At 58.4% G+C, this 22,405-nt stretch overlaps 1 protein-coding gene across 1 annotated transcript; it reads left to right on the top strand.

Moving 5' to 3' along the window:
* Positions 1-5,761: 5,761 nt before the first annotated feature.
* SNAI3 (snail family transcriptional repressor 3) lies at positions 5,762-14,567 on the top strand. The gene is made up of 3 exons (XM_046680344.1): positions 5,762-5,882; positions 8,739-9,356; positions 11,449-14,567. The coding sequence occupies exons 1-3, from the start codon at positions 5,807-5,809 to the stop codon at positions 11,628-11,630; spliced, it is 876 nt and encodes a 291-aa protein (XP_046536300.1). The 5' UTR covers positions 5,762-5,806; the 3' UTR covers positions 11,631-14,567.
* Positions 14,568-22,405: the final 7,838 nt, after the last annotated feature.

The raw sequence follows: 22,405 nt of genomic DNA, 5'->3' as shown, positions 1-22,405 counted from the left end.
CACTTTGGATAAAATCCGAGGTAGAGGAAAATGTCTGAAACCCAGGCCGGTGGGACTGCCCCAGCGAGCATGAGGAGGCCCAGGTCACAGCGGGGGCACAGCCTCAGCCCAGTCCAGCCCCTCTTCGGGGTTCCCTCCAGAAACCCGTCTGGGCTGCACAGGGACCTTGATGCGGCTCAGACTCGTGGACCCACACACTTCAGTCTGGGAGTTCCTGGAAGCCAGGGTCTCCCTCTACCCTGACATAAGCAAGGATCGACAATCCCAGGCCGCTGATCTCCACAGCACACAGCCAGACAGTCCTACATCCACTGGGCCCCGGCCCCTATGCCGTGGGGTGTCTGCAACTGGGGGCCATGCCCTTCCTCTCATGTTACATAACGGCGCAGGGAGTCCACATGCACCCTGCTGTCTAGAAAGTGCCTCCAGGTCCCTGGGTACCTGTGACCTTCTCTGTTGGGAAGGGGACAGGTGACCAGCCTACCTGAAGACAGGATGCCCAGAGCATGGAGCCCCCTGTCCCTGGCCGGGCTCCTTCATTAGCCCTGGGGCTCCTGAGAACTGGCCGCAAATCTCGCCCTTCCCTCTTGCAGGAGCGCTCGACAGCAGGCAGACACAGAGGGGCTGGGCCCAGGCCATGCAGACCCACTGCAGAGGGGCTTCCTGGTGGGCTCGGCTCAGCCTGGGGTTTGCAAGACTCCAGTCCTTTCGGGAAACACAAGAGTGCACAGGGGCCTGGCGCCAAAACCAACGGTGAGTCCCCCTGCTTGCCTGCAACTGTCAAGGGCCTGGTACGCAGAGTCGTGCCCCCTAATCTCTTGGAGGTCATCTAACACAGGGCCCCCTTGATTTCGGCTCACGAGCCCTGGGGAAATAGGCCAAACCCTGTGCTGGGCCCAGCGCCAGCTCCTCCTACTGGGCACCTAGACAAGCCCCGAGGCATCTATGGGGAACCGGAAACGCCTCTGCCCCAGGATCCGACTCGAGGGAGGGTGTGTCCTCATGACACAATGCCCCCGGGGGCACCGGTGAGCCAGCCCCTCCTAGACGTCTCTGAAAAGGCTGCTGAGGCCATCCTCCCACGGTGCTGACACCCCACGCCGCCGAACTCCCTCCCAGGACTCTGGTAGAAACCAAAGTTCCCCACCTCAGTCCCTCTCAAAACACGCTGGTGGGGGAGGAACCTCACTCACAAGGACAGGCAGGGTCCAAAGGCGCCTTAGCACAGCCAGCCCGAGGAGCGCATCTCTGACGGTGCACTCTCAGACGATCGAACAGAAGCACACAGTGAGCTGGTTGGCGTCGCACCCGGAGCCTGGGCCTCAGCAAAGGAAAAAGTCAGCTGGCCGGCTGAAAACAGACCTGGCTCCTCCGACCATGGCAGGTGCAGCCAGCCACTTGGCCCCTCTCGGTCTGGGCTCTTCTCCAAGGGAAGAGCAGAAGAGGCAGGCGCTGGCCAGGCTGCTAGGTGGACCTGCACCTCCCTCGCGGAGTCTATGACACCAAACCTCTGGAAACACTGGGGTGGGGGGCGGGCAGGCACAAGAAGAGGGCATTGGGAGCTGCAAACGGCACCAATGCAGCCTCTTTCTAGAAACTGAGCACATCTCAGGTTTGCAGGGCTGAGGTTAGTTCTCCTTTTGAACCAACAGCTGCCACATTTCAGCTGGGCCCTCCCAGCAAATCAGGACGAGTCCAGGTCTGCAGCCTCTTGGCCAGGCCACTGTCTGCATGAGCGTCCTGGGGCGGCTGTAACAAAGTACCACAGCTGTGTGGCTTCAACAAGAGAAACTTATTCTGCCACAGTCTGGAGGCCGGAAGTCTGAGATCTAGGTGTTGGCAGGGCTGGTTCCTTCCGAGGGCTGTGAGGGAGCATCTGTCCGTTCCCCTCTGCTCCCCGTCAGCCCCGGGTGCTCCTCGGCTCGTAGCTGCACCACTCTGACCCGTCGGCTCATGAGACGTTCTCCCTGTGTCTTCACGTCATCTTCCCTCTGGGTGTGTCTGTGTCCAAATTTCCCCTTTATGAGAGCACCAGTCCTTGGTCTGGAGCCCACCCCAACGACTTCATCTTTACTGCACCTGCGAAGACCCTGTTTCCAGGTAAGGTCACAAGCACAGGTGCAGGGGTAAGGGCTGCAGTGTCTCTTCAGGAGACACGAGTCGACCCTAGCGCTGCCCTCAGCTTGTTGTCAGTTCACGCTGAGACGCGGGAGCCGGGCAGTCGCTTCTCTTTGGGGCCAGCTGGGCGTGAGCTCCAGCAAGGTGCCACCTGGAAAGGAAGACCACCCGCCCCCAAGGGGTGGGAGCTGGGAGCTGCAGCTCTCCTTAGGGCTGCTCTCAGCCGCCTCATGGGTTTCTGGAGGGTGCTGGAGCCACCGGCTGCTGCCAGACTCGCTGAGGGCCCCCTCGAGAGTTTGACCCACTGCCCTGACCCAGCCCGGAGACAGAACCAACTGGGCTCCCGCAGAGGCATCTGCTGAACATGGTGGCCGGCGGGCCAGGCCAGTGGAGAAGGCACCTTTGGACCCAACAGACTCGCAGCTGGCTCCTTCAGGACGTGCCTGGAAGGGACTCCAGGTCCTGCAGTCAGTGGCTTCTGGTAGCCTGCCCCAGGGCTGGCTGTGTGTCAACAGGAGGCCGGGCCCGGGAGGTGCATCCTGGCGTCCTGGGCATGCTCCTGGGCAGGACTCAGGCTCTTCGGATGGAGGCTGCTGCACAGGTTCGAGACGCCTCCCCTGGCTGGTCTCCGTCCCCCTGGAGGCCGAGTGAGAGAACACAGCACACTGACCATGTGCACATGAGACCGTGTGCTGAGGTGCAGACACTCTGGGAAGGGCAGATCAACAAGACGGGGATGTTCAGCCCCTCTCTGTGACAGAGAACCACCTACACGTGACCCTTCCAGTCTCTCAAACAACCTCTGGGGGACGAGGGGGCTGGTCCACTGTGTGGACAGAGAAGAAGCTCTGAGAGGATGTGGCGGGGCGCGGAGCTGGCCACCGAGATGCGGACCCCTCCCCTCAAGTCCCTGGGTTCACCCACTCATGCCTGACCTCTGTGTCACACAAAACAGCTCCTGAGACCTCACATACGCATGCACGCAAAACACATGGATGTACACACAAATACACATGCACACATGCTTGCGCACATCGTACAGGACATGGGCCTGCACACACACGTACATGCATGCACACACACTGACACACATATGCACACCGTTCATCCCTGCTTGGCCCCCTGCTCAGTCCTCACCTCTTCTGCCCCAGCCCCCAGGAGCCCCTTCTCAGCATCCGTCACTTTCTCTGGCATGCCCTAAGGTATCTAGAACTCTACGGCCTGTCTTACAAGCTGCGTGTGAAGGGACAATGTCTCCTGTCAGTAGCCCCATGTCACACAGGCTGTGTCCACTGAACCCCAGTTCAAGAACCAGTGTCACCTCTGACAATCAGGCCCAAGATAGAATGAACAGCTGTAAGTGGTAATGAGTTCCCCTTCACTGGGGGTGACCAAGCACACACTGGCCGGATGTTGGGAGCTGGAGCATTGAGTCTAAGTTTCCACAAGTCCATGGCCTTAGACAGCCATGGGGTTGCCCCAAGTCAGGACGTCTAGCCACACCCACCTCTCTCAATAAATGCTCTATACACTGACACAGGGGGCTGCTGTTGCCATGGCTAGTGCCCCCAGTGTGAGAAGCCATCTGTCCTGGGTCCTGGGACAGCACACCCCATCTGGCAGCCTGGTTCTGGGCAAGCTGTCATCCCCAAGGTCCTAGGTGTCAAAAGCAGCCCACTGTGGTTTCTGCGGGAAAGTGGGGACCTTGGTTCCCGACGAGTCTGCTCTGGTTGAGAGAAAGGCAGTTCTAGGAGCTGGTGGGAAGTGGGTTTCCCACGGCGGTGGGGCACGAGGCTTAACTGCCAGGCAAAGTGGCCGAATTGAGGACAGAAGGACACAGAGCAGAACGGATGGGGACAGCCACAGCCCCCCTCTGGGGCTGCAGAGACGTGGACAAGGCTGACGCTGAGGTTTTCCGCTGTGGGTCGTCCTCAGGTCCAGCCGGGACACGACCCTGTGAGTCACAGCCTGACAGTGAGTCCGCATGACCACAGGAGGGCAGTTCTGAGAGTCAGTAGGGACCTCAAACTCCCCTGTAGGGTCATCTGGGAAAGGCAGCCCTGGGAAAGGAATTCACAGCCCCGACCCCAAAGGTGCTCCAAGGACCTTTGGGACCCCTGGGGTGTTTCCGGGATGGGATCGGCGGGCTCTCCCCCGAGTGCTTGGCCTCCCTGAATCACGTGAGCATCTCTCTGGGGATTAAGGCAGTCACCTTGGCCAGCGGCCACATGATGGGCGGCTGGGTGAGGAAGGACAGTGTGGTGGAGGGTTGGCCCAGGTATTTGCAAGTGTTATCTATGTCTAGGAGGGGGAGAGAAGGAAGAGAGGGTATAAATAGGAAGCTTGCGAGGCTACAGAACAGGTGAATAAGCAGAAGGCAGCCACGTGTCCTCTGAAATCCACACTCTCGGCAGCGTGGTGCCAGGCCGCGGCCCACAGAAGAGACACGCGCCTTCTCCCGGCAGTGCACCATCTGTCCTTCCATGCTCCCTCACTGAGCCACAGACAGGGGCACACACGCCTCATGTGAGGCTGGAAGTGTGGGCCTGGGTCCCAATTCCACAGTCTCTTAGAGCCTCAGTTTTGTCCTTTGCAAAACTGTGGGAACGTAAGACACTGTGTGACATGGCCCTTCCTCCGCACTGTCTCTCCACAGGTTCTTCTGCAGACTCACTGCCATCTCCACCTTGCCCCCCCAAGCCCACAGCTGGCAAAGAGCATCAGGCTGTCATGTGGCACCCCCTGCAAGTCAAGCCTGCTGTGAAGCGGTGGAAATGCCCAGGGGCTCTTGGGGGCTAGTGGGGGCTGTGTCCCTCCACCTAGAGACAGCCCCATCTGATCCCTGAACTCATGAAATGTCCACATCAAAAGGGACCAGATACCCAGACCTGACTTTCCCAGCTCTTTGTGGCACTAAGGATTCCAAAGGACACAGAAGGAGGGACATGGCCACCCAGGTCACAGACTAGGCTGTTGCAGGTGCACACGCTTTGCCGTCTTTGATTAAACCTCCCATAATGGCATGTGTGAACCCCCTGGAGTTCCAGAATTGGAGGCTGTGTTCCTTCTCCCAACCAAACGAGCTTCCTGGACGCCTGGGGCCAGCTCCTAAAGCATTGTCCCCAGAGGGAGGGAACCCTCTGGGCCTTCATCCCACCGGGAAAGGGCCACTGCTTCCTAGGCTGGCTGACTCCCTGGTCACCACCATGGCTGGTCAGCAGCGTCAGCTTTAGACTTCTGGGCTCGCGCTCATCCATCCTACCGAGGCGGGTTTGCGCAGGAGGTGGGGCGGGTGTCCCGGCCGGAGCGGAGGGTTCTCTCAGTCTGGGCTCTGCGCACGCTCCCGCGCCGTGTGGACGGCAGCCCGGCTCGGCTTCCACCAGCCCTGACCTCCGCCCTTTAGTCCACGGTGGGTGGGTGCGCCAGGTCCCAGGGGTCGGTGTGACTCGCGGCGCGCGCCAGCGAAGTCCCGTGGGGAGGACCTGGCGGCCACGCGCTCCCTCCCCCGCGGCCGCGCACCTGTCCTGGGCGTGGCCCTAAGCCCCGCCCCGCGGCCCCGCCCCGGCCGCGCCGCGGGCTGGTTGGCCGAGGCGGTGCGCTATGCTAATGAACCTGGCCCTCCCGGCACCTGCCGGCAGCGGCCCGCGGGCGCCCGGCGGACGCAGTGGGACCGCGCCGCGAGGGCAGCATGCCGCGCTCCTTCCTGGTGAAAACGCACCTCGGCCACAGGGTCCCCAACTACGGGCGGCTGGAGACCCAGAGAGGTAGGGGATGCCCGCTCCCCAGGCCACGCCCAGGGCTCGGGCTCCCGCGGGGCGGGCGGGAGGGGCGGCCCCGGGAACTGGGACACCTGTCCCAGGTGGAAGGAGAGGAGTCAGCTCGCCAGCATGGCGGTGGCGGCAGAGACCCTGGGGCTGGAGGTGAGTAGGTAGCCCGCGGGCACCTGTTCGACTTCAGGAACCACTTGCTCGTCGGGCAGAGCGGGTGGGGATTCTCTCCCCACTTAGAGAAGTTTCCAGGCCCCCAGTCACTCGGGGGCTCTCCCCCTGTGGCCTCGCGCGCCCATCCCAGCCAAGGGGATCCCCGAGCCGCCTTCCTGGTGGAGGAGATTTGGGAATGCCCCCACAGATGGTGAGGAGAGAGACGGAGGGCGACCTAGGGCTGCCGTCTGAGGGCTCCCCCAGAGCATCCTGGCTAGGGTGGTGAGCGGAGGGGAGGGGAAGAGTGGTTCAGCTCGTCCAGCGTTCCTCTGGGCCCCCCAACGCCTTCTCACCCCTCCTGTGGGCCTCCTTCCCTTCTGCCTCTCCTCACCCCAGTGGGGGTTGCCCGGGGCAGATGGGCTGAGCAGCTGCAGTCCTCCCCCGGTGGCACAGTGGGGAGATGAGCCTCCAGGACCCAGCGTTCACCACTCTTTTGCATTCCCTGCTAGGCACAGGGACATGAGAAGTCCCTGGGACAAAGGCCTCTCTAGATGGTCAGCGCCATTCCCCCAGCTCAGCAGCTTCTTGGGGCAGAGACCCTTTGGGGGACTTCTCAGTGACTCAGAGGGAGTGGACAGGAGGGACACTGAGGAGGCCAGGTGCCCCTTGCGAGCCTTTAGTGCACTCAGATCCGGAGTGGGGAGGGAGTCCCAGGATCAATACAGAGGCCACTGCCACTAGGGGGCGCCTCCTGGGACTGGCTCCTCAACTCAATGTCACCACCAGCAATTTTATAAAATAAACTAGAACAGAAGCCATCAGAGTGCAGCGCTTATGGTAAGGGAAACTTTTGTTTCAGATATATATATATATATATAAATATATATGATGGAAAATTGAATTTACATGGATTATAGTTTTAAAAGTTTAAAAAACATTGCCTAGAGCCCAGTCATACAGTGCAGCCCACTTTACCATCTGAATGTGCACGTCTGAGCAGCTGAGGAAGGCCCAGGATTGATGGTTTGTCAAGAACAGCCTCATAGCCCGCTAGCGCTCTCTGCTCCCCTCTCCCCCTCTCTCTCCCCCTCCACTTTCCCCTCCCCAATCCTCTTCCTCCTCACTGTGGCTCTAGCTTTTGGAGAGCTGGGTGGCCACGGTGACCCTTTCTGCTAGGATGTTACCCCAGGACAGACCTGAGGTGCTAGGTCTGGGGTCCCTCACTCTCTCCTTTTAAATAAGTGCCATTTTAGGCCCCCCTAGGGAACCCCTGACGACAAGTCTTTTCTAGGAATCTGACCTACAGAATGAATAAAAAAGTGAGCCAACCCAGAGGCTATGGGGAAGACTGGGGAAGGGGTAGCAGAAGTGAGGGATCAGGAGCACCCAGCGTGGCTGCCTCTCCCCTGCCCTCCCTCTGGGGTTGGCACTGGCCTCCCGGACAGGGTTTGTCTCCTAGCCTGTCACTGCCCTGCCCTCATTTCTGGGAGGACAGAAACCTGGCCTGCCGATTTTGTAACTGGGGATACTGGGGTGGAAGACGGTGGGGTTAGGGGAGAGTGGAGGGTGGGAACCCTTCCACTTTCCCATTTCTCTACATCCTCACAACACTTGTAATTGTCTAATTTTAATTGTTGCCATCCTAGTGGGTGTGACATGGCATCTCATTGTGGCTTTAGTTTGCATTTTCCTGATGGCTAATGATGTTGAGCATCTTTTCCTGTACTTATTGGCCATTAGTAAATCTTCTTTGGGGAAATGTCTGTTTGGATCCTTTGCCCACTTAAAAATTGTATTATTTGTCTTTTTTATCGTTGAGTTGCAAGAGTTCTTTATATATTCTGAATACTAGTTTCTTATCAGATAGATGATTCGCAAATGTTTTCTCCCATTCCTTGGGTTGTCTTTCTCTGCCCTAAGCCTTGGCCCAGAGGTAGAAACAGAGCCAGAGATTTATTTCAACACCTATGGTAAGACACGGCTGTGTGGAGACTCAGGCTTCGGGGAAATGCAGAATTTCACTCTGACCTGCTAACCTGTTTACTTTGGGGGCTTCCGCCATTCTCCTCTGGGTTAAGCACAGGGCATGCTGGCCCACAAATGCAGGAGCAGCAGCCTGAGGGCAAGCCCATCCAGGAGGCAGTGTGACACCGCCCAGGACAGCGTGCCTTGGCCGGGAGTGTTGGCAGGGGGCTGAGTGCACCCACGTCATGATGGGCGAGGGGTGATCAGGAGGTGACTGGAGCCTAATTAGTTATTTTCCACGCGGTGGCCTGCTGCCAAGTGTTGTGAATGAATACTGCATGGGAGCCTGGAGGGTGCCGCCCGAGCTGGTCCTGAGGAGGGTCGGGGCTCAGAGGGAGTGCCTGCCCTGCCCTGGCGGTGAGGGGCCCTTCCTTGACCCCAGGACGGCTGTTTTAGAATCCTGTAAGATGTTGCTCTTTCTTTGTTTTTAAAGAGGAACTGAGATTGCTCCTCTAGACCCCGTGGTCTCCGGGCTGCAGCCGTCGTCGTCGCTTCCCCTCACCAACACCTCCCTCCTCTTGGACCTTTCCCCGCATGCCAAGCTGTGGTGGGCCCAGAAGATGGTCTGGCATCTTCCGTCTTGCAATCTCCCAGGAGATGAGATCAGGAAGTTAGACGGGAAGCGCAGGCCTGGGACTCAGCCTCCACCGTTTGTTCTCTCTCCTCACCTTCCAGAAACCGATGGCTCCTGCGCCGCCTGCGGGGGGCTGGTGGTGCCCCTACTCCTCCCAGACAAGGCAGCCCCTGCCACGCCTGCTGGCCCCGCCCGGCCCTGGGACTGCACCTCTGTCGTCGCTCGCATCTCCCTGCCCCTCCCACTGAACAGGGAAGCTCGGGGGGTCTCTGGGCCAGACCCCCTGGAAGTCAGCTGGGCAGAGTCTCGGGCTGGCTGGGCCCCCAGTGTACCCCTCAAAGACAGCCTGAACCACCTCAACCTTCCCCCTCTGCTGGTTCTGCCCACACGGTGGCCCCCGATCCTGGGCCCACATGGGGACCAGGCTCCAGACAGACTGCTGGGGGCTGAGCGGGGCCCCCGCCCCTCAGGGGGCTTCCAGTGCTCCCACTGCCTCAAGCCTTACCACACGCCGGCCGGGCTGGCCAGGCACCGGCAGCTGCACTGCCACGTTCAGGCCCCGCGCTGCTTCACCTGCAAGTACTGCGACAAGGAATACGCCAGCCCGGGTGCCCTCAAGATGCACGTCCGCACGCACACGCTGCCCTGCGTCTGCACCCTCTGCGGCAAGGCCTTCTCCAGGCCCTGGCTGCTGCAGGGCCACATCCGGACCCACACAGGTGGGACGGTGAGGGGTCCAAGAGAGGGATCTGGTTGGGGCAGGGTGGGACCTGGGGGCTGGAAGAGGGGAGGGGTTAATTTTATAAACAAGAGGATGGATGGTCACCCAGCCTCTGCTTCCCCGTGGCTCGGTGTCCTAGGGCGGCCGGCACAAAGTTCACAAACCAGGATCTCAAAACAGAAATGTTCTCTCTCCCAGTCCTCGAGCTCAAAGTCTGAAATCCAGGTGTGGGCAGGGCCACGCTTCCTCCAGAAGCTCTAGGAAGGGTCCTTCCGGCCTCTTCCAGCTCCTGGGGGCTCCAGGTGTCCGTGGCTCGTGGCAGCCTCCCTCCAACCTCTGCCTCCGTTCTCACACGGTCTCTCCTCCCTGTCTGTGCCTGTGTCCAGATTTCCCTCTTATTATAAGGACCCAGTCATATTGGATTCAGGGTCCACATACTCCATTGTGACCTCATCTTAACCTGATGACATCTGCAAAGCCCCTATTTCCAAATAAGGTCACATTCACAGGTAGGGGGTTAGGATGTGAATGCATCTCTTTGGGGGGACACAATTCAACCCATAACACCCAGCAAAGTACAGAAGGTGCAGGGCTGCGGTCGGGTCTGACTTCTCACATTCCACAGCCTTCTAGAATTCTAGAGCAGCAGGAGAAGGGAGCGAGACAGGCCTGGCCTGGGGGCGAGGAGCACGGGGTCACACAAGCCTGTCCGAAGGGCAGAGATGGCGGCTGGGATCTGGGAGCAAACCTGTCTACGGGTGGGAGGACGGCCAGCAGAGCAGAGGGCAAAATGATGGGGAGAGGAGCAGCTGTGGAGGGAGAAGAAGACAGAGACAGAGTGGGCAGAGGGAGCGGAGCTCAGAGATGAAGGAGCCTGGGCGCGGCAGCCTTTTCGTTCTGCCGATTACAGAATTCTGCCTAGAAAGAGCACAAGTGGCCTGCTCTGAACTGGACCTCGACCCAGCTCTCCGCCTGGAGTCTGGGTCTTGGCCGAGCGCACCGTGAGAGTGAGAGACGGGCACAGACGGCCCAGGAGGAAGACTTTGGTCTCGGCCGCAGGCCCGCAGTTGCAACACGCACTTTCTGTAACGCGCCTCCCTCAGCCTGAGGTCTCGGCTCCGTGGCTAGAATCTTCTGAGTCACACCTGGGTGGAGGCTGGGAAGGAGGGTTGTGCTGGAGCCTTTCTCCAGGCTGGAAATCCCGTCTTGTTTTCCTTGACTCTTCACTGAGAGTGTCCTCAGAGCGCCTCATCACACAAGGTCAGGGACTCAGGGCTCCTGGTCTGGAGCCCGGGAGGCCCCGCAGGAGGCCGGCCCTGGTGTCCGGCAGCAGGGACGCAGAAGCACTGGGCCCTGCAGGGACTGCAGGCTGGACCCTGTCAGGACTACAGGGCTGCAGGACGAGAAGCCACTCCACATGGCAGAGAGGGTCCGATGACTCTCCTGACTCCAACATCTGTCCGGGTCATCCTGGGACCAAGGTCCCCACAGAAGGACTTTGTCTAAATCTCTAGTCCTCCTGATCGGAGGTGGCCTGGAGGCTGCAAGGATCGGAAGCTGATCCTGGATGCTGCCTCCTGTGCCAGGATGAGGGCCCATCCCTCCAGCCCGCCTTCTTAGTAAACTGGCCTTCAGGGGGCGGGAACAGCTGCCAGAAGGCTCCTGGTCCTTCTCCCGGTCAGATCTGGGCCGCAAAGGGCCCTGGGAGGGCTCTGGCAGAAGCAGAGAAAGATCTAGCGACTGTGGTGGGTCCAGCAAAGGAATGTGCTAGATCCCTCCTCCTAGGAAGGGTTTCAGATGCTGCAGTCCTGCCCAGGTGTGGCAGTCTGACCTCGGGCACCTGTGGCCTCTCGGCCCTGGTGTTTCCTCCTGGTGCAGGTGCTGAGGCCCCTACCCCCGTCGCTCATCTCCCAGGGAGGCGCAGTGAAGGTCAATGCACGGGAATCACTGTGAGGGCCCATGGGGGAAGGACAGGGTTCTTCATTGATAAACAGGGACCCCTGAGCCCTGGGGCCACCTCCCATGGTACTGTTCTGGCCGTTGCGCCTGGACCCCGATGGTCGCTCACCTGGCTCCTCTTCGTCCCTCAGGGGAGAAGCCGTATGCCTGCTCTCACTGCAGCAGGGCCTTCGCCGACCGCTCCAACCTCCGGGCCCACCTGCAGACACACTCTGACACCAAGAAATACCAATGCAAGAGCTGTGCCAAGACCTTCTCCCGCATGTCGCTCCTGGCGCGCCACGCGGAGTCGGGCTGCTGCCCCGGGTCCTGAGAGGCGCCGCGGTGCAGGTAGGAGGGACAGGACCGCACCCCGAGAGCTGATGGCTGGTGCCCCTCTTGGCAGCCCCATGCCGCCTGGGGACCCAGAGGAGCTGGTCATCCTGGGAGGGCAGGGGCCCGGCCTCCCGCTCGGCCGCGTGTCTCCTCTCCTTGCTCACCACCCGCTTCCGGAGCAGCCCCGAGGGTGGGCGTTAGCGTGAGCCGGGGCTCCTGCAGCCCTCCCGGCCACCTGCCCCTGAGAGGGACGACACTTCTCTCCCCGGGAAGACTCCATCCACACGAGAGCCGCCGCTCTTCTTCAGCTTGCTCTGGTTTGTTATGCTCTTCTTCCAAGAGGGAAAGACTGCCGGGAGCTGGAGGCCGGCATGGACAATTCCTACCGCTAAGCTCACGAACCGGGCCGCCTTTGGATCCCTTCACAACTCGAAACCCACAGTTCTGACTCGTGCTGAGCACATTGAACGGTCCAGCCTTCGTGGGCAGGGCTAGCTCGAGGCTCACCTCCACGTGCCTTTGCTGGGATCTGGCCCAAGTGTCTCCTGTCACGAGTGCACACACGCACATACGCACACGCACACACACACACACACCTCAGCCGGCTGTCCCGAAGATGCAGCAGCAGTAGGGGATTTAGGCATGTCAGGATGCAGCTAGGCCTCCCCCAGGACCGTGGGGCATTGGGAGGCCCGCAGCCCTGCCCGCTGTCCTCTCAAGTTCTGAGTCTTGCCCAACCCCTGGTCTAGGGAGGAGGCCGAGCTCTGAGAAGTTTCCAGGGGCAGCAGGAGTCCTGGATAGTTTGGGCCCTTCCAGCCACAGAGTGGGGACACTGGGGCAAGGGCCCCGAGCTGTGAAGTGTTGTGGGATCGGAGCAAAGCTTGCCGGAGGCAGGCTGGGGATGGGAACGGCATTAAGCAGCATGGAGGAACAACTGAGGGGCGTGAACTCACGCTGGGGGTGAGGGGTGTGAGGGGCCTGGGAACCGAGGGCGGAGGCAAGGCCATGGGTCTGCTGGCAGGCACTTGTTCCCCAAAGTCTCAGAGGACAGAGTGTGTCCTGTGTCTGCACCCCGTCTCCTGGATCCTTACGGCCATCTGCACTGCAGCTGAGGGGCTGTTTCCGCACCTGCCCTAGACACACATGCCTTTCCAAGCCGGCCCGGATGCCGGCCCGTAAGGCACCTGGCCCAGCATCCTGCCCCGCCTGGAAGCGGCATTCCCTTCTTGTATGGGGACTCTTCTCACCCCTAGACGCGGGCCAGTCACCCGCTGGACTGGTCCTGACTCTTGCCAGTGTGCCTTAGCCGTCTCTGGCTGGACCCTGGAGGGTGGCACCCAGAAGGAGGAAGGCGGCCTGAGTCTGACGGTGACTGACTGAGTCGTTGACACTGGGAGGGGACATCTACCTGCTTGTCCCTGTGGGAGCCTGGCCTGCTGTCGGCGGCTCCACTTCTAGCCCCGGCCCAGGGACAGAATGAGGCAGCCTCATGGCAAGCAGCAGAGGCCCCTCGGCCCTGAGCTGCCCAGCCCTGCTGAGCCTCCTCTCCATGCGCAAGGACATGCCAGCCTTCACCAGGACCGCACCCGGGCACAGGGGACCTTACTCTGCAGCTACCCGGGGGCTGCAGTCCCAACCCTGGCGGTCCCCACCTGAAGATTCTGTCTGACATTTGTCAGGGATGAAGGGCCCTGGGTAGCTGGTTTGATGACGGCCATTGGAGGGGTCTTGCAGACATCCCAGAGGAAATGACATTGATCTTGGGCTACTCTGGACCAAGGGTGACCTTAATGAAACAGACCACCTAGGAGAGCCCCTCCTCCAGCCTGCATATCAGCTGGTGGAATGAGGACACTCTCTGAGGAAGTCAGGCTCCCATTCCTGGGCCCACAGCGCTGCCTTCCGCCACAGGGATCAGCTGTCCCTCGAGGGACAGACGGCGTGAACTGCAGGCTGGGAATGTGCCACTTAGTGATGTATCAGTTTGCCATGGTGGCTGTAACAAAGTCCCCCAGACCGGGCGCCTCACACCACAGAAGTCCACTCTCCGCCGTCTGGGGGCCAGAAGCCCAGACCACAGTGCCAGCAGGGCTGGTTCCTTCTGAGGCCGAGTGAGAGTCTGCCCCAGGCCTCACCCCCGACTCCCGCTGGTCTGCTGGCATCTCTGATGCTCCTCGGCTTGTAGAAGCTTCACCCGCATCTCCGCCTCCATCTTCACATGGGTCTCCCTGTGTGCGTGTCTCTCCGGGTCCAAATTTCCTCTTTTTCTAAGGACACCAGTCATCTTGGGTTGGGGCCCACTCTAATGATCTCGTCTTGACTTGACTACGTCTGCAAAGGCCCTATTTCCCAATAAGGCCACATTCACAGCTATGGGGTCAGGACCTCAACATATGAATTGAGGGAGACACCATTCACCCCAACAGCTAGTGAGAACACATGGTTTGCTAAGAGATGCCTGGTGGGTCCCTGTGCTTGAGCTTAAGGAAAGCGTCGAATCCTCTTCTCCCCTAGTCCATAAAGACTCGAAGGAACAGTCGATTTTAACTAATGGATTTACTGCTCCCAGGCCATGTGGATCCCCTCCCCACATATGGCCCCCCTTGAGCGCGTGCCTGCGCCTGTCCCTCACTTCCTCCATCTCCCGGTAGGGGCCCTGCTGACCCTCCCTCCCGCTGTCTTCCAGGCCCCTCTGCTGCATGGCAGCCCCTCCTCAGGCCGGGCGAGGCCAGAGCTGCAGCCTCACTTGTGTTCGCGTCCGGCCACCTCACGGGAGGGCTCTTTTTTTTTTTTTGATAGCATCCAGATGCCTGAAGGAAGCTATATTGTAAATTGTGTTCTATTTCTGGGCCCCAATATCTAAATGGGGCGATGCACCTGTTGGGTATGAAGGAGGGAATTTCACAGGCCTAAAATAAAGCCCAATGCTTGCCCTTCTGCACCAGCCCATGGAAAAGGCTCTTATATTTATATCTGGGCTGGCGGAGGGCAGGGGTGCGGTGGGGGGGGGGGTGACTGAGGGGGAGGGAAAGCCTGATCACCTGCCAGGGACCTGACATGGAATGAGTGGGGCACGTGCCACTCCAACTGCAGCAAGGCCACCATGTCCCCACCGTGGGCCACGCCGCCCACTTGGGGCCCAGCTCCCCACCTCGCCTTGCCTCACTGTCTTGCCTGAGCATCAGGTCCTCCCTGGGATGCTCATTGAGAAGCTGGGTCTCTGGAGCCCTCTCACTGCACCTACAAATGGGAGTCAGGAGGGGCTCTGACTCCAGTCCACACTTGACCCCGGGTGAAGTTGGCTTGGCCAGCTCTTCCGTTGCGGGGCTGCTATCTGAATCCCTTCACTTATAGGCCTTCTTTTTCCTACCAAACTTTACTCATCACATTTCACTTTTCTCCCTAAAGAAGGCTCTCTGATGGCACTATTCCAGGGGTGTTGTCGGAGCCCGTCTCCAGGGCGGGAGCAGGGGTGGAGGGACGAGAGGTCCGGGGCCAGAGGAGAGGGACGCAGGGCTTTCCACTGCAGTCCGTTGAGTCTGGGCGAAAGCAGAAGCCCAAGAAATCAAAGACTTCTGGAGAAGAGAAACACCAGGCAGCGAGCTCGCCAAGGCGGGGACGGCATCTTCACAGCATGAAAGTGCTCCCAGGACGGCGAGGGACAGGCTGGGGACGGGACTGCCCCACAGTACACAGGACATAACCCCCCCGGGGCTGCGTGCCTCCGCGGTTTCTGACTCAGCTCCAAGCGCCGGCCGCTGTGACCGAGCTCAAGGCCTGGAAACAGGTGTGAGAGGGACACTGGGCTCTCAGTGGCCCAGTCCCTGCCCCACTCCTCGTTGAAAGAAACCTCTCTCCTGAAAGCTGCCGACGCGCTAAGGCTGTGCTCTCCCTTCCAGAAGCCCAGAGGGGTCTATAAATATCATTTTGGCCCAGAATATTCTGGGGGGTTCTCTGGAAGTTTGAAAATAGTCCACTTGTTACTATCTATATTCAGAGAACCCACTCCTGGCCTCCACTTGGTGGCTAAGTATAGCTCCCTGGCAAAGTGCAATGGAACAAAAGTTTCCAGGCCTCCATCACCTTGTGGATGGCGGAACATTCCAGGGAGAGCACCTCGGCTGCCAAGACTCTGGCTCAGAGGAGGCTGGAACCGCCGCGGGCCTCGTCCGTCCCTGTACCTGAGCTGGGGGAGTCTGCGGGGCTGTCGGCACACGAGGGTGCCCTCACCAGAGCCAGAGGTGAGGCATTCTGATTCCGGCTCTGTCGTTCTGTGGGCTCGGGTCAATTCCATTATAGAGCCTTGGTTTCCGCTTCTGTAAAAAGGAATCGTGCTAAACTCTCTTTCGGAATTCAGGAAGAGTGCCAAGTAAACATGATGGTAAAAAAGACACAGGACGCCTGAAATAAAATATAATTGCTAACTTTAGAGACATCCTCAAGTTACCCCCTTTATCCTCTTAGAGTCTATGTCCATTTCTTGACCGCCAAGTTCTGGCTCCAGGAAATCTCTCCTCCCAGCTGCCCCCGCCCAGCCCACCGAGCTGCCCCAGAGCTGGTCTGGCACCTGTCCGGGGCATCCTTAGCTGCCAAGAGCGCCAGGTACAGCTGAAGTATACGGATGGTGCGAAGGGCGGGAGTGGCAGGGGGTGGTGATTCAGACCCCTGTCGAGTGGGCGTAGCATCTTTGAGTATCATGTGGAAAGGTTAGAGGCCGCCTTCCCACAAGACGTCAATCAGTGTGGCCCACTCTGCCCCAGGCTGACCTGGGAGCACCTATTGCCTCCCCCTCCCCACACCTCTGCCCCTGCGGCTCCTCTTTTGTTCTCCCAGTAAGGATCCTCCTGCTACTGGTCCTTAAGGAAGACACCGAGTCGCTTCAGCTTTGCTTACCCAGTTCAAAACACCAGCCCCCCTGCCTTCCCCTGGCACAGGCCTGGGGACCCGGGACACCTCCACTTCAGACATGAGAGGCGGGAAGGAAGGTGGGCCCTGGAATCACTGGAACTCTTCTCTGAGATCTGCATATTTACCTTTGAAATACAACTGTTCTGAATTGATCAAAAAGGGGCTGAGATTGAGGAGAGTCGGGGGCCTGACCCTGCTGCCATTCCCTTCACTGAGCATCAGAGGAGGCGTGGCCTGCTGTGCCCCTGGACCCTCCACGGCACACGTGGATGAGGCGTGGCCCACTATCCCTGTGGCTCCAGTTCCCTTGGTGGGGTCGTCTCCCTCCTCTCTCAGAACATGCACCCCCATGCCTGTAGTTCTCACAGGTGACTGCCTGCAGCCTGGCTCCAGGGCGGCTGTGCTAAGGGAGACTCCCCACGTTCGGCACACACGCTGATGGGCAAGAATGGTGGGGCTGCCCTGCCGGCGTGTCTGCACGGACCGAGGCGCCACAGTGCACCAGGAGTCCTGGCATTTCCCCACCATGCGCGCTTGGAAAAGCAAATGCAGCTTAAGAACATCCTGCATTGTATTAACCCTCAGCCCTGAGTCCTGGTGCCTTTACTGCTCTGAGGGAAGAAGGAACGGGACGTGTGTGCGGAGCCCCTCTGAGCCTCCGGAGTGCGAGGGTCGTCTCCCGGGAGGAGCGTGCTCGGTGCGGCTTGGAGCCAAGCCAGCTGCTCTGCCACGGAGCGCCGTGTTCACGGGACACGCCACGGTGACACTGGCCTGGGTCCTTGCAGATGTTTTCTCAAGACAGAACCAAGTGCGCCAGCCACTTCGAGAACCGACGGTATTCACTGCCAACGGCAACACTTATACACTTTCAAGGGAAAATGACAATTTTGGAAACTTTTATCTTCCACTAAAAGCTGGGCAGCTCTCCATGCTTAAAGACTTTCCTGATGAGAAAGTGATTTTTTGATGTAAAATGAAACATGTCAACATTTGGAAGCTCTGCATAAATCAGTGAAGTAGTATTTTCCAAATGACCGATGCAGATGTTACAAAATACTGCCCGGGGCCCAAGACCCAAAGCACAGGGTGGACCAATGGATTTCAGTGGAACCGAGGGCAGGGAGCACTCACTGACAGCTGTCAGTTCCATGTCGCAGCTAACCTGGAAGAGATACCCTGGTCGCGTCTTGATGTGCTGTTAAGAAAGAGCCGTAGTCATCTGAAAGCTGTGAGCACGTGTCCATCCACAAACCTGTGAGGGCTGAGCTTCCTCCCACGCACCAGCAGACGGCATAGCTGGTGGCTCCACCTGTGGTCAGACGCTATGGAGATTTGCAAAAATGCGACATAATGCCACTTTCCCCACTAAAATGTGTTTCAGAAAATAGTTATTTTTCACGAAAATATGTTAGCGTGTGATGGGTTTATTATTGATTTAAAAATGAATAAACAGGGGCTGGCCCTGTGGCCAAGTGGTTAAGTTCGTGGGCTCTGCTTCGGCGGCTGGGGTTTCGCTAGTTTGGATCCTGGGTGTGGACATGGCACAGCTTCCGCTGAGGTGGCATCCCACATGCCACAACTAGGAGGACCTACAACTACAATATACAACTACGTACTGGGGGGCTTTGGGAGAAGACGGAAAATAAAAATAAAAATAAAACAATAAAAGATTGGCAACAGATGTTAGCTCCGGTGCCAATCTTTAAAAAAAATTAATTAAAAAAAATAATAAAATGAATAAACAAATCTCTTAAAAATGTACTAATTTTAACTTTTTTTTTAAAGATTGGCACCTGAGCTAACATCTGTTGCCAATCCTTTTCTTTTCCCCTTTCTTCTTCTTCTCCCCAAAGCCCCCAGTACATAGTTGTGTATTCTAGCTGTGAGTGCCTCTGGTTGTGGCATGTGGGACTCCGCTTCAGTACGGCCTGATGAGTGGCACCACGTCCACGCCTGGGATCTGAACCAGCGAAACCCTGGGCCACTGAAGAGGAGCGCAGGAACCCAACCACTTGGCCACGGGCTGGCCCTCCAGTTTAATTTCTAATGTGGGTAAATGTAGATATGTAAATGCACCCCACATAAACAATAGCTCTTTGGGGCCCTCAATAATTTTTAAGAGCATGACAGGTTCTGAGACAGGTGAACCCCCCACGTGATCGCAGCGTGTGAACTCGAACCCACTGGCGCCAAAGCAGCAGCTGCCCGGCCCAGTGCGGGAGAAGCCTGCGGTGCTCAGCGGGGGACGGTTCTGCCCTCTTTCTTAGGGGCTTTAGGGGCTTTTGTGGGGTAACTCCTATGTGTTTTCCACTTTATCCACTGACTCTAGAAAGGAATCCCTGAGGCCATGTGACTTCATCACACGTGCAGACTAGACCTGCTGCATTGGTGAGAATGGCCCCGATACACACCACGAGGGGCCCCCACATGCCCGACCCCATGTTTAGTCAACTGCTTCTCTAGAGTTTCTCAGACCATCTCTTCATCTCCATCCTCACACCATCGCCTTAGTTCAGGCTCCTGCAAGTTCAGCTGGACAACTAAGAATCCTTCTAGCTCCCCCGTTTCCACCTTTGGTTTGTCCTCCACCCTGCACCCCAGTGCACTTGCACAACCCGCTCACAGCCCCCTGCAGCCTCAGGCTCAAGCCCATAATCCTTGGCATCGTGAGTGAGGTGACCTCCTCCCATGAACCCCACCGTATGGGAGCAACGTCTGTATCGCACGTGCCTACCCTGCGTCTGATCTGGGACAGCCACTCGACGGACGCCAGCGGCTGATGGGACACATGGAGCAGGGCCAGGCTCAGCCGAAACCAGCCTTTTCCTTCTTTCTCTCTTCTCTCCATTTTGGGGGCTAATCTCACAATTGCGGCCTTTCCCATCCTTGGACAGGGATCTGCTCTCTTTAGCACCATCCCCAGCCCAGGAGGCCCGGCCAGCAGCCTCCCGTATTCATCCAGGCTGCGTGAGTCCAGCCCTGGATCAGTTTATCCAGGCGGGCTGTGGTGCAGGACAGCTCAAGCAGGCCTTTAAGGCGGGTGAGCGGGGTGCATGCAGCCCCTCGATGAAGGAAGTGTTCCCTCATGAGTGGCTCAGGCAGAGAGATGCCAAGGTGAGCGTGGAGAGGATGCAGCGGCCGGCCCAGCTGGCGAGGCCGCCCACCCATGTGCACACAGTAAGCAACGGCCTGCTAGGAGCTCTCATTTTGGAAAACAGGAAGGTCTAGAAGCAGCCGTGTTATTTACTCACCGATTTAACCACATGAACAGCCTGTTTCTTCTGAAAGGCGACTGCACTCATCCAGGAGCTTCTTTTGGGACCAATAATAAATGAACGCTGACCGTGATCAAAGTGGCATGACACTGACATGACCCTTCTGAGGGCTTTATCTCCTGTGAGGGAGGAACTACCTTATCCCTCTCTGACAGGTGAGGAAACTGAGGCACAGAGAGGTTGAGCAGCTGGTCTGAAGTCACACAGCAGGTGAGTGGCAGAGCTGGGATGTAAACCCAGTCTGTAATCTTAGCCACTAAACTATGTTGCCGCTTAACAAGAAATTCTGAGCTTTCCCGTCACTTGGAAATGAGAAATAGGGTTCCAGATCAGGATGGCAGATCCTGGGGCCAGGGTAGGGGGAGATAGATGGTCAGAGGGTGGCTGGGAGGATGTGCAGGAAGGGGAGCTGCCCAGGACCCCGAAGGAAACACTTCATGGGTCTGGAATTCCAGCATGGGAATGGGAAGCCGGGTTCCCTTCCTCGCCCTGGTCGGGGAGAGCAGGTGCGATGAGCAGGAGGAAAACGGGCTGGAGGAAGTCTGAGAACACAGGGAGGGCTCCGAATCCTACAGAGCCGACCAGGGTCTGAGGAACACGACAGAAAAGGCAAAGAGCAGAGAAGAGAGGGGAGGTCAAGGGTGGCGGGGAGACCAAGGGGATCCGAAGACGGACCTGGAGTGGACTCTGCTGAGCCAGGCAGACATTGCCGCGAACAGCCGGGCTGCGGGACCAAGGGCATCACAGCACCTGGCACACAGGAGGCGCTCAGTTAATACTCAGCCCTCCGCACTCGGGCGCACAGTTCTGTCTTGCTGGTTTACAATGAGACTGGAAGCTGTTTCTGTTGGAACCATAAACCTTTCAAGGAAGATCAGACTGGCCGACGTGGCTGGAAGGTGCCTCTGAAGACCCGCAGAATGCTGGGGGGGGGGGGGGGGGCGCGATGGGGGGCCCCGTTACTGCCTCCAGTTAAGTATGCACAGCACACCTGCCCTGTGCCCTGATTCCTCGGGACCTGAGGAACACACTGTATCATAACTTGTGCATCAGTTTGCTGGGGTGGCCGTAACAAAGCACCAGAGCCCCGGCGGCTTGTGGCACAGACCTTCAGTGTCTCCCAGTCCTGGAGGCTGGCAGTGTGAGACCATGGTGTCAGCAGGGGGGTTTCTGCTGAGGCCTCTTTCCTTGGCATATAGATGCCATCTTCTCCCTGTGTCCTCATGTGGTTGTCCCTCTGTATGTGTCGGTGTCCTGCTCACCTTTTTTTTGCTGAGGAAGATTCTCCCTGAGTTAACAACTGTTGCCAATCTTCCTCTTTTTTTTTTTGGCTTGAGGAAGATTGTCCCTGAGTTAACATCTGTGCCAATCTTCCTCTATTTCGTGTGTGGGTCACCCCCACAGCATGGCTGACAGTGGTGTAGGTCCATGCCCGGGATCTGAACCTGCGACCCAGAGCCGCCAAAGCAGAGCCATGAACTTAACCAGGCAGCCTCAGGGCGGGCCCCTGATGTCCTCTTCTCATAAGGACACCAGTCCTGTGAGATTCGGGTCCACCCGAGTGCCCTCATTTAACTTAATCACCTCCTTAAAGATCCCATCCCAAATACAGTCACATTCTGAGGTCCTGGGGGTTAGGGCTTCAACACACAAACTTTCAGAGGACACAATTCAGTGCCTAAGAGCTTCCTTTCAAAACCACTTCATCTTATTTATTTTTTGAGGAAGATCAGCCCTGAGCTAACATCTGCTGCTAATCCTCCTCTTTTTGCTGAGGAAGACTGGCCCTGAGCTAACATCCGTGCCCATCTTCCTCTACTTTATATATGGGACGCCTACCACACCATGGCTTGACAGGCGGTGCTGTGTCCACATCCCGGATCCGAACCAGCAAACCCCGGGCCGCTGAAGCAGAACGTGCGAACTTAACCACTGCGCCACCGGGCCGGCCCCACTTTGTCTTATTTAAAAACGCAACACTGACGCAGCCCTCCCAGACCGGCGCCCCCAGCACCCTTCCCGGAGTCTGTTTGGTCCTCTGAGGTGGAGGCTGCTCTCGCCCGGTTCAGGGGTGGAAGGCGCAGCATGGGAGGGGAGCTGACCTGCCGAGTCTCCTGGCTCCGTGCTGGGACCGGGATCTGAAGCTGCCAGACTCCGCCTCCCCAGAACTTGAGAATGCTTCTCATGCCCCTTTCCTGCTGGACACAGCAGCTCTTTCAGAGGCCGGCGGGCTCCTTGCTTCCTCCGCTGTTGGCACAGCCAGTCTCTGGCCTCCTGGCACAGGTCTGGAACCGTCGTCCCTCCTCTTCCTCAGCATGCCTCCGGGGTGAGGGCACTCCAGGTGGGGGGGGGCACACCATCACCTGGCCTCCTGGCTGCCCACCCCCTTGCAGAGGCTTCCTGGCAGCTCTGACTGGAGCATCAATTCCTCACCCACACCCATCACGCATCCCCAAGACTAATCCCTAAGGAGAAATAAAGAAGAAACTAAAAACCTAGAAGTCACGTCCTCTCCTCTGTTCTGTCTCTGCTGATAGAAAGTGGGACCATCAACACTTGCTCCCTGCAGGCATGACACCTGCTAACAGGC

The sequence above is a fragment of the Equus quagga genome, chromosome 13 (genome assembly GCF_021613505.1).
Source record: "Equus quagga isolate Etosha38 chromosome 13, UCLA_HA_Equagga_1.0, whole genome shotgun sequence".
Lineage (NCBI taxonomy): Eukaryota > Metazoa > Chordata > Mammalia > Perissodactyla > Equidae > Equus > Equus quagga.
The sequence above is the reverse complement of the archived record's forward strand: the minus strand, read 5'-3'. Positions and strand labels throughout refer to the sequence as shown.